The 12,987-nt window shown below is 32.7% G+C and overlaps 2 protein-coding genes across 2 annotated transcripts; both read left to right on the plus strand.

Annotated features, from left to right (window-relative positions):
- The first annotated feature begins 1,061 nt into the window (after positions 1-1,061).
- LOC124437861 (interferon-inducible GTPase 1-like) lies at positions 1,062-4,291 on the plus strand. Its single transcript, XM_046987793.1, has 3 exons — positions 1,062-1,309; positions 2,745-3,319; positions 3,766-4,291. The coding sequence occupies exons 1-3, from the start codon at positions 1,062-1,064 to the stop codon at positions 4,101-4,103; spliced, it is 1,161 nt and encodes a 386-aa protein (XP_046843749.1). The 3' UTR covers positions 4,104-4,291.
- A 3,005-nt stretch (positions 4,292-7,296) lies between these two features.
- LOC124437777 lies at positions 7,297-11,069 on the plus strand. Its single transcript, XM_046987704.1, has 5 exons — positions 7,297-7,560; positions 7,701-8,417; positions 8,532-9,260; positions 9,470-10,044; positions 10,249-11,069. The coding sequence occupies exons 1-5, from the start codon at positions 7,352-7,354 to the stop codon at positions 10,659-10,661; spliced, it is 2,643 nt and encodes an 880-aa protein (XP_046843660.1). The 5' UTR covers positions 7,297-7,351; the 3' UTR covers positions 10,662-11,069.
- Positions 11,070-12,987: the final 1,918 nt, after the last annotated feature.

The raw sequence follows: 12,987 nt of genomic DNA on the forward strand, positions 1-12,987 counted from the left end.
ACAGTATTTAAGTGTTTTGTGTTAGAATACTTTTTAATACTTTCTTTATGATTTATACGGTGTCTGATCTAGTACCCTTGAAAAAGTCAATGGGGCACAGTGCTTCACTCCGTCATAGCATTTGTAATTAGTTTTTCTACTGCCGGAAACTTTTTCATGCAACTGTCACGTAAGAACTATTTTGTTTTCTTTTGGACATCTTAAGTCATATGTTGCAGGAATCAAGCATGCTAATTAAGCTCCTAAAATCTAATAATAACATATATGAATAAGATATTGTATTAGAAATAGTGACTTGTAGGTTTGGCATTAACTTCTTTTTATTCTTTAATTAATTTTAAGCAAAGCCAATTTCATCTGTTATTTAAAACAAAACATCAAACTTTCTTTCGACCTAAGAAATAGGTATTAGAAATAGTAACATGTAGGTTTGGCATTAACTTCTTTTTATTCTTTAATTAATTTTAAGCAAAGCCAATTTCATCTGTTATTTAAAACAAAACATCAAACTTTCTTTCGACCTAAGAAATAGGTATTAGAAATAGTAACATGTAGGTTTGGCATTAACTTCTTTTTATTCTTTAATTAATTTTAAGCAAAGCCAATTTCATCTGTTATTTAAAACAAAACATCAAACTTTCTTTCGACCTAAGGTTCAAATCAAATTCATTGAGATCGACCTTTTGATAATCTACCAGCTTTAGCATTATGCATAATGTCATGACGTTGCATAATCAACAGAACGAAACGAAATCAAACTCGTTTCCATTTTCGATAGCCTTAAAACTTTAAAACGGCAGGTTGTAGGAATTGTGGTCTATATATGAGTACATTTTGCCAATATATATATAATTTTATTGTTAGCTGATACTGCTGTTGAGTTTTTGAACCAATTAAATGCTTTGGTTTTTGTGTATTGTATTATATTCCTGGAACTATTTACCATATAATGAAAAGAACAGAAACCCTGCAGATTGATGACAGCTTAACATTGACGACATCGTTAATCCTCTTTAAATTTCTTGGCATTTTAACCATTAAATTGTCCATTTTCTTCGGCAATGGGTTCATCTTCATCGAAGCCAGTCATTTCCGGAAACAAGGAATTAATTGAAGAAGAAAGACGTTTAGAAGAAGCCAAGTCTCGCATTAAGAAACATGGTTCAATTGATGTTGATGATTTCATTCAAGATATTGATGATGTTGATATGATTCATCAAATCGAGTCATGGATAAATAAGGAAATACATATTGCAATAACTGGAGAATCTGGAACAAGAAAGTCATCTTTTATCAACGCTGTGAGAGGGTAATAATCTTTACTTGATTACGATGAAATAGATAAGGAAACATTTTTTGCAAATTAAAGAGAAAAACCACCATTGAAAAAATCTCCTTATCTATATATATCTTTCTTTTCAAGCTAGGCGAAGTAAGATAAAATTATTTGCACGTTAATCTTTGTTAATAGTACATATTTGAGTGCTACATGTCCTTTGTCAAACCTCCAATTCTTCTGCATTGTTGCGTGATTACATAAATCACGCGTGATTGACACGAAGTCCTTGAACTAATCAGAATCTTTCTTGCATCGTTTACGCGCAAGTGTCACTAATGGCACGTATCATGAAACATGATTTACTTCCATATCACATTGCCTCATATAAGATTGGTTTGACGCGGATTTTGTTGTGCTATTTGACGACTATTATAATTTGCAAATATAAGAAAAACTATTCTCGAGTAGCCCAATTGAACGTCGAATGGGCGTTTTGCTATCGCTAAGTTATATGTGTTCAAATTAAAAGTTTAAATTTATGACTTGAATTGACATGCAAAAAAGTTTCATACAAAATATTTTTGTAGACTTCAAACAAATGATAAGGGTGCAGCACCAGTTGGTAATAATGAGTCAACCTTAGTGCCGACTGAGTACACTCATCCTGAAAAAGAAAATATTAAGCTATGGGATCTACCTGGCATTGGAACATCTACATATCCTAATCTAGAAGAATATTGCAAGATTGAGGGTGGTCTAAAGAAATATGACGCTTTCCTTATTTTTTCCAAAACACGATTCACTCACCATGTTCAACAGCTAGTTGAAAAAGTTTCAAAAGAGCTTCAAAAGTCTTTCATTTGTGTTTGCACAAACGTTGATCTCGATTTGAAAAAGCCAGAGAAGATGAAGGATCACATTTTAATGAGGCATCAGTCATGGAAAACATAAAGAAAGACTGTTTGAGAAACTTGGGGGATTTGATTGATGATGAAAAAGATATTTACACGATTTATGATAAAACTCCAGAGAAATTCAGTCAGTTGTGTCGGAATGTGATCTCAAAGTTGATAGAACGTCGAAGTTTACGCTTTTTAGAGACCTTGAAGGATGTAATTTCTAGCTCAATTGCTAAAGATGAACAATGCGCATGCTTTCCCCAAGCAAAGGATCACATTGATCGCCATGGCGTTTCTGGTATCGAAGATTTTTACCATCGCCAAATTAATATGTTCGAGAAGATGAAAATAAATCTTGCCATAGCAGGAAATTCTGGAACAGGAAAATCATCTTTTATAAACACCATGAGAGGGTAAAACACCTTACTTTGAAGTAGATTTAAAACAGTAAAACATTAAATTCAGTCATAAAACGAATGATGACACGCCTTTTTATGTTTTATGTGAATATTTTTGGGTTTTTATGTTACTATATGTTAACTTCAAATTCAATTCATCATTTTCAGACTTAAAGGTTACGATGCTGGTGCAGCACCAGTTGGAACTACAGAAACAACAAAGAAACCCACTCCATATTCACACCCAAACTATAAAAACATCATTTTCTGGGATTTACCTGGCATTGGAACACCTACATTCCCCAATCTTGAAACATACTGTAAAGAAATTGGTGATCTGGAGAAGTACGATATATTCCTTATTTTTTGTAAATCACGATTCACTCAACATGACAAAGAGTTGGCTGAAAAAGTTTCAAAACTTAGCAAACCATTCTTTTTTGTTCGCACCAACGTTGACACCGAACTCAAGAATGCGGAGGATGACAAAGGATCAAATTTTGATAAAGCATCCGTCATGAAAGGTATGAGGGAAAATTGTTTGGAAAACTTGGAAGATCTGGTCGACAATGAAAAATTCTTGTTCTTGATCGACAACAAGGTTCTTCGAGAGGACTGTGATTTTGATCGTTTGATTCGATCTATTACTTCAGAGTTACCAGCATATAAACGAGAATGCTTCATTCTTTCTTTGAGTAATGTGACTCGTGAAAGCATTCAACGAAAGGCCAAGCTATTGAAAGGTTTGTTATTAGTGAAAAATTATCTGCAGTGCCATAGCCATGAATTCATACATGAATATGCTGTGCTGGTTTTATGCATGTGAATTTATTTTAAAGAATGTGGGTTAACCATGATGCATTGCGCGTTAATCACAGCGTGACAGTCATTTTGTGGGTCAAGAAAATGATGGATTTCGTTATTGTAGTCCATGCAACTTAGATAAACGATAATAATTAATGTAAAATAGAGTTTTTAGTCAATGTTTTTTTTGCTAACTTTTTGAATAAATTAAACGATGTATAGTGACAAAGCTGCATTCAGTATGCCGCAAGCTTAAAAAGTAACGATGTAAACATGAACAAAAGAGCACAATGCATCATGATTGACACACATTCTTTAAGCTAGAAGATTCTTAGCAGATTTCCTTAATTCCGTCTTGTACAAGTATTTCTTATAACATTTCTAGTTCGAGCAACTGTAATGACTGGTGTTGCAGCTTGTGTGAGCATTGTTCCTTATCATGGAGTTGTACGTGGTTTCAACATAACTTCGGTTTTAGAAGAAATGACTTACTACGAGAACAAATTCGGTCTTTCTGGTAAAGTAACTGACAAATTTAAGGTGTTAGACGAAGAAGCATCTGCTCTCTTTTCTTGGGATATGAATTCTGAACAAAAATTTCCGATGTTGTCAGCCTCGTTATCGTACTTTAATGTTCATAATTTTCTTTCAAACTACATTAATGATTTGGAAAAAGTTGCTCTTGACATTTGGGATGCAACAGTTAAAAGTTGCAGTAAATGACCAGAACGCACGGTGCTTGTTTGCCTAAAAAATTTTATTTATCCTTAAACAACTACACTTTATTTTATACTTGATGGTAGAAAAAATGGCTACAGCAGGTGATTTTGTTAAAAAAGTCAACTCTAATTTAGAATTGTTTGAAATAGCTAATAGTCGATTGGGTAATATTATTTTTAACACTCGTTTCATTTAGGTACGCGTTGCGAGCACGTTAATTATTAGCACACGATAAATCTTTCCCATGTACCTATAGCTTTCCAATTGTAATGCCCTTCTTTTATATACGCTGAAACAGGAATGCAAGTAACATCTCACTTAAAACTATGGAATAAAGTACGCGCAATGATGTCTTTAAAATGCTTGTTTGTTTTCGTAAATCACACAGTTCACTTTTAAATGAGATGATTTTTTGGAAGAACTGGGCTTGACGCACGATTAACAACAGTTAAATTGTACATAGCGTTACCACCTGGGATATTGTTTAAACTGGATGATTAATTTTTTGAACAAACAACCTTATTTTATGCAATGTTATTTGGTTTTTTCCAACAGAACCTTGCATAAAAGTTTTTGTGATATTTACATATCTTAATTTCATGTTTTATTTCACTGTTATGCTACATATATCTATATAATATGAATGCTATAAAAATATTCGTACCTTGCATAAAAGGATATTTTTTAATATTAACAAGAATGAATGCATGTTACAAATATTTAAATAAGCAAATTGACCTCAAATTCTATAATTTTACAAATCATAAAATCTTCAATAGTTCCAGATGCAAATATGCAATATTACTGCTGAAAGGAAAGTTTATTGTAGTTATAGGAAATCACTTGAAACAGAGACATTTTCGTGGTGACAAGTGTGAATATCACCTTAAAAAGAGCAATCCAGCGTTGGAGGATGAGTCAAATTGGCTTTATTTTGATGATAACCCGTTCTCCCACGCTGGATGAATCATCAACTAACTGACATAAATACAAGTTGATTCACCCTTAACAGATCTTAGACTTTGACACACGACGAGGTGTCTGTCAAAATCAATAGTGTCTTAAATCTTCAAAATTTTCAGAACTTTCAGGTTAGTGCTCTTATTCTGAACAAGTTTTTTTCAAATCTGTTGGTTTACTCTTGGGTTTCTTGGTTTTTCTTTGGTTTCAGACCAATCACCATGGTAACTGTTCTTTTTAAGGCGATGTTTAGGAGATCTCTTGTTTTAGATAACTTGCTTAAAGATGGCTTAATGCAAGTACATGAAGCAGACGAGAGACTGGTTTTTCTTTGTGTTTATTAGTTTAGGTTATAGATTTAATCTTTAAAGTGCCAAGTACTTGCTTGTACTTTAAGAAGTTGAGTTAAAATAATTATTTTGCGAACAAGGAAAACGCCAAAATATTCACAACCGTTAACGGCAAAAAAAGTTTTCCAAAAGTTTTGATTTAAAGGTAGCACATTTAATTTTTTGGAAATTTTTTGAGCTTTCATAAAAAGCTGATAAAATGACGCAAACAAGATGCGAATTTTCATCCGGAAGAATTCTTATCAATTTCCTAACTTTTTGATGAATCACTTAAAGACAAAATATTTGCCATTGGGACAAAATATGCCATTAAAGGATGCCGTTATTTTTCAATATTCGTTTTGCTACATTTGATGTGAACGATCTGAATTTTGGAATGAACTAGTCACGTAAAATTTAAGAGCTTGCAGTGGGAGAAGCTACTGTATGATTAATTAAACATTAATTTTCAAATTAATTTTCATTCACTTTTCAAAACTTAGTTTTTCAATTAAAATATGAAATTTAGGTCATTTTTAATCCCGATCCCATCACTTCCATCATGATTTTCCAGATCTATAGCTAATTGAAAATTCTGATAAAGCAATTGCATTGAAGGCATGTGCCTTACCATAAAATGGTTCGAAATATCCTTGTAGGATAGAACATATGGACGAAAGATTTTAATTTTTATTACGTTAACATATTTGAAGTGTTTGCATATTTTGCATAATGTGTGGCAAGTCAAAGGAAAAAAATAATAGCTAACCATTTAGCCCTCTCAAAAAAAGGAAGCATAAGTAAAAGAGGATGTTATATTATTCTACTTCTCAAACAGTTGTATTTTCATATTATGAGAGCTGCTGGCTTTACTTTTGTCAATTTGATGTCAAAAGATCTTTATACGTAATGCTCTAAACCTCTGCTTGTCCTTTCCTACTTCAATCATATTGCACCATCTCGGAATTCAAGGGGCATATTTAGCTGAAGAAACGATACGCCTTAAAGGAAGGGATAAAAACTTGCTTTTATACATATTATACACACTTTTTTTTCATTGTACAAAAAATCTGGCTTTAAATCAAATTCTGTTGACTCCATCAAGGTTTTACAATATTTAAACGGAGTGAAATGCTGCATCATTTATGTTCTTTTTTATTTTCAGTGCTATTGATAATTAGTTAATGGTTAACTGGCATCGCTGGAATTTTTTTACATAATTTAAAGATATATGTGGTGTGACCATATGTCTCAATAAGTTCGTTAAATCATCTCTTATATGACCAATTGTATATATAAATCTTGTGTGTGTATAGTAGTTTTTGTCGAAAACAACTCGGCCAAACATAAGCATTTAGAAATTAAAAGTGAATTCTTACTGTAGCTATATTTTACATATTTAGCTTTCACGTATTTTGTAGCTTGAGCTATAATGGCAGAAGCAGGTATCTTAATTAACTTCAAGCTATGTTAGTAATATTTTTAATAAATAAAAATGTGGATAAACTGAGGACAAATAAGGATATTCCAACAGCAAATTATTTTTCAGTCCAAATTTACATAACAATCTGCACGTGTCTTTCACGCTCATTTCGTGCTGAGATGAATTCAAATGATGAGATCGACCTTTAGACAATCTTTATATCAATTCAATACTTCATATCAAAGCGCTTTTTCTTTTTATTTTGAATAGCAATACATCCTTACAAGATGCAAGCTCAAGAAGTTGTGGCTTACATAAATGCATTTTAAAAGGTAATTTTTTCTTCGTCCAATAATTTTCGTACAAATCTAAGTGATGTATTATATTTTTACAGTATTGAATCATATTCCTGGAACTATTTACCATATAATGAAAGGAACAGAAACCCTGCAGTTTGGCGTAATCTTGGCATTCATAACAAAGTTATGTTGATATAAATTTCGTAGCCAGGGGATCGTTTATTCGCATCGGCGTATATTATGGGTTCATTTTCGTCTAAACCAGTTCTTACAGGAAAAGAAGAAAGACTTTTAAACGAAGCCAGACGATATGTTGAGAAGAATGGCCTTAATGGCATTAATGATTTCTACGATAAACAAGTTGCTAAATGGGAGAAGTTTGAGCTAGTTTTTGCCATAATTGGACCCACAGATTTAGGAAAATCATCGTTCATAAACGCCATAAAAGGGTAATGTGTTTTTATTATTTTCGCTTTACGAACGATGTATTGAGATGTAAAGGACTTGAGAGAATTGGCTTGCGAAACATTGGCACATTATTTGTGTTTGTCATTTAAGTATATCACATATTTACCAATTGTTTACACAGATCTGAAACTTACGAAAACGAGGCAGCACCAAATGACGCATCAACTTGGAAAACAACGTATTCTCATTTTAAATACAAAAATATCAAGCTTTGTGATCTACCCGTCATTGGAACACCTGAAAATCCAAATCTTGAAACCTACTGCAAAAACAATGGTGGTCTAGAGAAGTACGACGCATTTCTGATTTTCAGCAGATCAAACTTCACAGACCATGAGAAGAACATGGTTAAGAAAGTTTCAAAAGAGCTTCAGAGACCTTTTGTTTGTGTTTATACGCATGCAGTTGTTAACGTTAGGAATGCCAATAAAGAATCAGAAAAAAACGAGGAAATTGCATTTGATGAAATAAGAAAACTTTGCATTGACAATCTGAGAGGTTTGGTAAAGGATTCAGCAGATATCTACATAATTGACAATAAAGATACGGAAAAATATGACTTTCATCGTCTGCGTAACGAAGTCATTTTAAAGTTGCTTAAACGTCAACAAGAATGCTTTTTACATTCTTTAAACCTTGTTATTTACGGAAACAAAGAATTAACCGAACAAGATAGACGTTTAGAAGAAGCCAAGTTCCGCATAAATAAAAATGGCTTAGTTAATGTTGATCAATTTATTCGAGAAGAAGTTGATTTATGGAAGAACATGGAAATACGTCTCGCCTTAACTGGGAGAATTGGAGCAGGAAAATCATCTTTCATAAATGCCGTAAGAGGGTTAGTAAACATTCTTTCAAATGACAATAAAATAGATGAATATTTTTGAGCAAATTTTGCAAAATATGTTATCACTATCATCAACGTGTGACAAAAGTTTGATATATTTTGTAGACTCAAAGCTTATGAAAAGGGTGCAGCACCAGTTGATGTTACCGAAATTCAAACAGAACCCACTGAGTATATTCATCCTGAAAATGAAAACATCAAGCTCTGGGATCTTCCTGGTATTGGATCAACTAAATATCCAAATCTTCAAAAATACTTCGAAAAAATAGACTTGAAAAGTTATGACGCATTTCTTATTTTTTCAAAAACACGGTTCACTAACGATGACAAACGACTTGCTGAAAAATTTTCAAAAGAGCTCAACAAACCTTTCTTTTTCATTCGCACTAACATTGATCTAGATCTCAAGAACGCCGAAGACGATAAAGGACCACAGTTTAATGAAGTTTTTGTCTTGGAAAACATAAGAAAAGATAGTTTGAAAAACTTGGGAGATTATATCCACGACGAAAAAGATGTCTTTTTAATTGATAACAAGTTTCCAGAGAAATACGATTTCGATCGTTTGTGCGAGGATGTCGTTTCAAAGTTGCTAGAACGTCGAAGTCAAGGTTTTCTAAGGTCTTTAACCTATGTAATTTACAAAAATAACTCAATAACAGAAGATGAAAAGAGCTTTGCTGAAGTTAAAGATCGCTTTGATCGCCAAGGCATTTGTGGAATTCGTGATTTTTACCATCGTCAAATTAATTCGTTCAAGGAAGTTAAGATAAATCTTGCCATAACGGGAGATTCTGGAACCGGAAAATCATCTTTCATCAACACCGTAAGAGGGTAACTAAAAAGCTAACTTTTACATGGTATTAACACAGAAGTCGTTACTGACAGTCACAAATTGGTGAAATCGTATTAATATAAAGCATGTTTTTATGTCAAATACATATATCGTTCTGGAATTTTAATTTTACAACCCTGCATGTAAAGCAATGTCATAAATTTAGAATGCAATAACCAACTCCCACATGTTAAATTGTCATTTTTAGACTTAAAGGTCACGAAAAGGAAGCTGCACCAGTTGGTGCTACAGAAACAACCACAATGCCCACTAAATACGCTCATCCAAATAATGAAAATATTATTTTCTGGGATCTACCAGGCATAGGAACACCTACATTTCCCAATCTTAAAGAGTACTGCAAAAAAGTTGGTGGTCTAGAGAAGTACGACGCTTTTCTTATTTTTTGCAAAACACGATTCACTCAATATAACAAAGAGTTGGCTGAGAAAATTTCGAAAGAGCTGAACAAACCTTTCTTTTTTGTTCGCACTCACGTTCATATCGATCTCAATAACGCCAAAGACGACAAAGGATCAAAGTTTGATGAAGCATCTGTCTTGAAAGGAATGGCGAAAGACTGTTTGAAAAACTTGGAAGAATTCATTAAAGATGAAAAAGATATCTTCTTGATTGACAACAAGGTCACAGAGAAATATGATTTTGATCGTTTGGTTGAAGAAATTTCTTTGGTGTTACCTGAACGTAAAAGAGAATGTTTCGTTCTTTCTTTGACCAATTTGACACGTGGCTGCATAAAAAGAAAGGCCAAGCTATTGAAAGGTTTGTTATCTATAAGAAATAATCTACAGTGAAGTAGCCAATCATACATGAATATGTTTACCAATTTATCAAGATTGCTATACGCCATGCTGGTGGTTTGAATTATGTATATTTAGCTGGATGATTTCTAGCTTAATTTTTTTAATTTCACCTGCTCGATCACTCATTTTGATTTGACATAAATTTTATTGATGACTTTTCTAGCTCGTGCAGGTGCAGTGGCTGTTGCCGCAGCTGGTGTAAATGCTGTTCCTGTTCCTGGAGTTGGATCAGCTTTCAACTTAGTTGTGATTTTAGAAGAAGTTCATAGTTACCGTCGCCAGTTTGGCCTTCCTGATAAAGAATCTGAAATATTGAAAGGGTTGAGAGCAGAATTAATTTCTAGCATATTGAAATATAGTTTTAAAACCGTCTACGATTTACTGCCTCTATTTGCAGATAGTGCTGTGGATATTGGTATTGAAGAGTTCACAAAATTCATTCCATTTGCTGGGCAGTTTTTGTCTCCTGCATCATCGCTTGTTTTCGTTTTTAAGTTTCTTTATCGGTGCATCAGCGATATGGAAAAAGTTGCTCTTGATATTTGGGATGAAACAGTTAAGGGCAAAGCTAATTGAATTGCACGCAGTAGGCGTTTTCTCAATACAACAACAACTTGTAATAATTATATCTTATGATATTTATAATACTTATTATACAATTTTGCATGTTCATTCCCGAAAATTTTTACAGATTTAACGATCAACTGTTTTATCTATCATGAGTATGATATAGATGTACTCTCCTATCCTTTCTTCCTCTTAGTAGTATGACGAGAATTGTAAGTAGCTATACATAACACGACATTTTAATTTGCTTTCTTAGTTCTGCTTTTCCAAAGTATACGTCACCAAATCTTTTAACAGATACTATCTTTTAGTATCTTGAGTCATAACTGTGTTAAATGTATGCATAAATGAAAGGCAAGACTTGTGTTACAAGGATTAAAGTTTGCTTCAGAAAAGAAGCTTATGACTTTCTTTCAATGTGCGTCAACGATCTGGAAAACGTTTCTCTTTAAATTTGGCTTGGTTGTGCTAAAATTTCAAATAAAAGTTTTTGGAAAAGTTTTTAGTCTGACCCCAAGCACAGAAGGCTCACTCAGTTGTAAACGCATCTTCACGTCCACAACTCCATTTTGGTTAGAGTTTGTCACTGTTTTCAACCATTAAAATAACATGACGTCATTTCTGAGTAGTACATTTTAGAATATTTATACTTAAGAAATGACTTCATAATATTTTAGTGACTGGAAAAAGTGAAAAAGTCTTATCGACTGGCTGAGTAAATGGCGGACGACATTCGCCGAGCGACTTAAGCGAGAAGAAAAATATCATAGGTTCCGACAACAGTGATTCGTCTGTATATTTTTTATTACTCACCACAAATTTTATAAACAAACGCTGTATTGAATATCACTTGTTGAAGGTCATGTAATGTGAAAGTTTGCACGTTTTGTTTAACAAAAAAACAAGAATTTTTGGAATTCAAGGGGCATATTTAGCTGAAGAAACCATACGCCTTGAAGGAAGAAATAAAAACTTGCTCTTATACATGTTATACACACTTTTATTTTTTTATTCCACAAAAAAATGTGGCTTTAAATCCAATTCTGTCGACTCCATCAAGGTTCTACAATCTTTAAACGGAGTGAAATGCTGCATCATTTATGTTCTTTTTCATTTTCAGTGCTATTGATAATTAGTTAATTGTTAACTGGCATTGCTGGAATTTTTACATAATTTAAAGATATATGTGGTGTGACCAAATGTCTCAATAAGTTCGTTAAATCATCTCTTATATGACAAATTGTATTTATAAATCTTGTGTGTGTAGTAGTTTTTGTCGAAAACAACTCGGCCAAACATAAAGCATTTATAAAATTAAAAGTGAACTCTTACTGTAGCTATAAGTTAACGTTATGGTGTGTGGTCGGCGTGTTGCATGATTTTCATAAAGGATTTTTTATTTACAATACAGATTAAGAAAATTCCATTGTTCTTACAAAAACATGTGACATCGAATTTGTTCCAAAGTGTAACGCACATTTTTAGTATTTTCAATAACTTTCACAAAAGTTATATTTTTTGAGTAAATAGTAAAATAAACTGAAAAAGTGAAAGTCCAACTCGTCAGCCTAGTGCATAAAGTTTTTTGCATATTTAGCTTTCAGATATTTTGTGGCTTGAGTTATCATGGCAGAAGCAGGTATCTTAATTAAATTCAAGTTATGTTAGTAATATTTTTAATATATAATAATGTGGATAAAGTGAGGACAAGTAAGAATATTCCAACAGCAAATTATTTTTCAGTCCAAATTTACATAACGATCTGCACGTGTCTTTCACGCTCATTTCGTGCTGAGATGAATTCAAATGATGAGATCGACCTTTAGACAATCTTTATATCAATTCAATACTTCATATCAAAACGCTTTTTCTTTTTATTTTGAATAGCAATACATCCTTACAAGATGCAAGCTCAAGAAGTTGTGGCTTACATAAATGCATTTTAAAAGGTAATTTTTTCTTCGTCCAATAATTTTCGTACAAATCTAAGTGATGTATTATCTTTTTACAGTATTGAATCATATTCCTGGAACTATTTACCATATAATGAAAGGAACAGAAACCCTGCAGTTTGGCGTAATCTTGGCACTCATAACAAAGTTATGTTGATATAAATTTCGTAGCCATTGTATCGTTTATTCGCATCTGTGTATATTATGGGTTCATTTTCGTCTAAACCAGTTCTTACAGGAAAAGAAGAAAGACTTTTAAACGAAGCCAAACGATATGTTGAGAAGAATGGTCTTAATTACCATATAATGAAAAGAACAAAAACCCTGCAGTTTGATGACAGTTTAACATTGACGACATCGTTCATCTTCTTTAAATTTCTTGG

This window comes from Xenia sp. Carnegie-2017, unplaced genomic scaffold (genome assembly GCF_021976095.1).
Source record: "Xenia sp. Carnegie-2017 unplaced genomic scaffold, XeniaSp_v1 HiC_scaffold_17, whole genome shotgun sequence".
NCBI lineage: Eukaryota > Metazoa > Cnidaria > Anthozoa > Malacalcyonacea > Xeniidae > Xenia > Xenia sp. Carnegie-2017.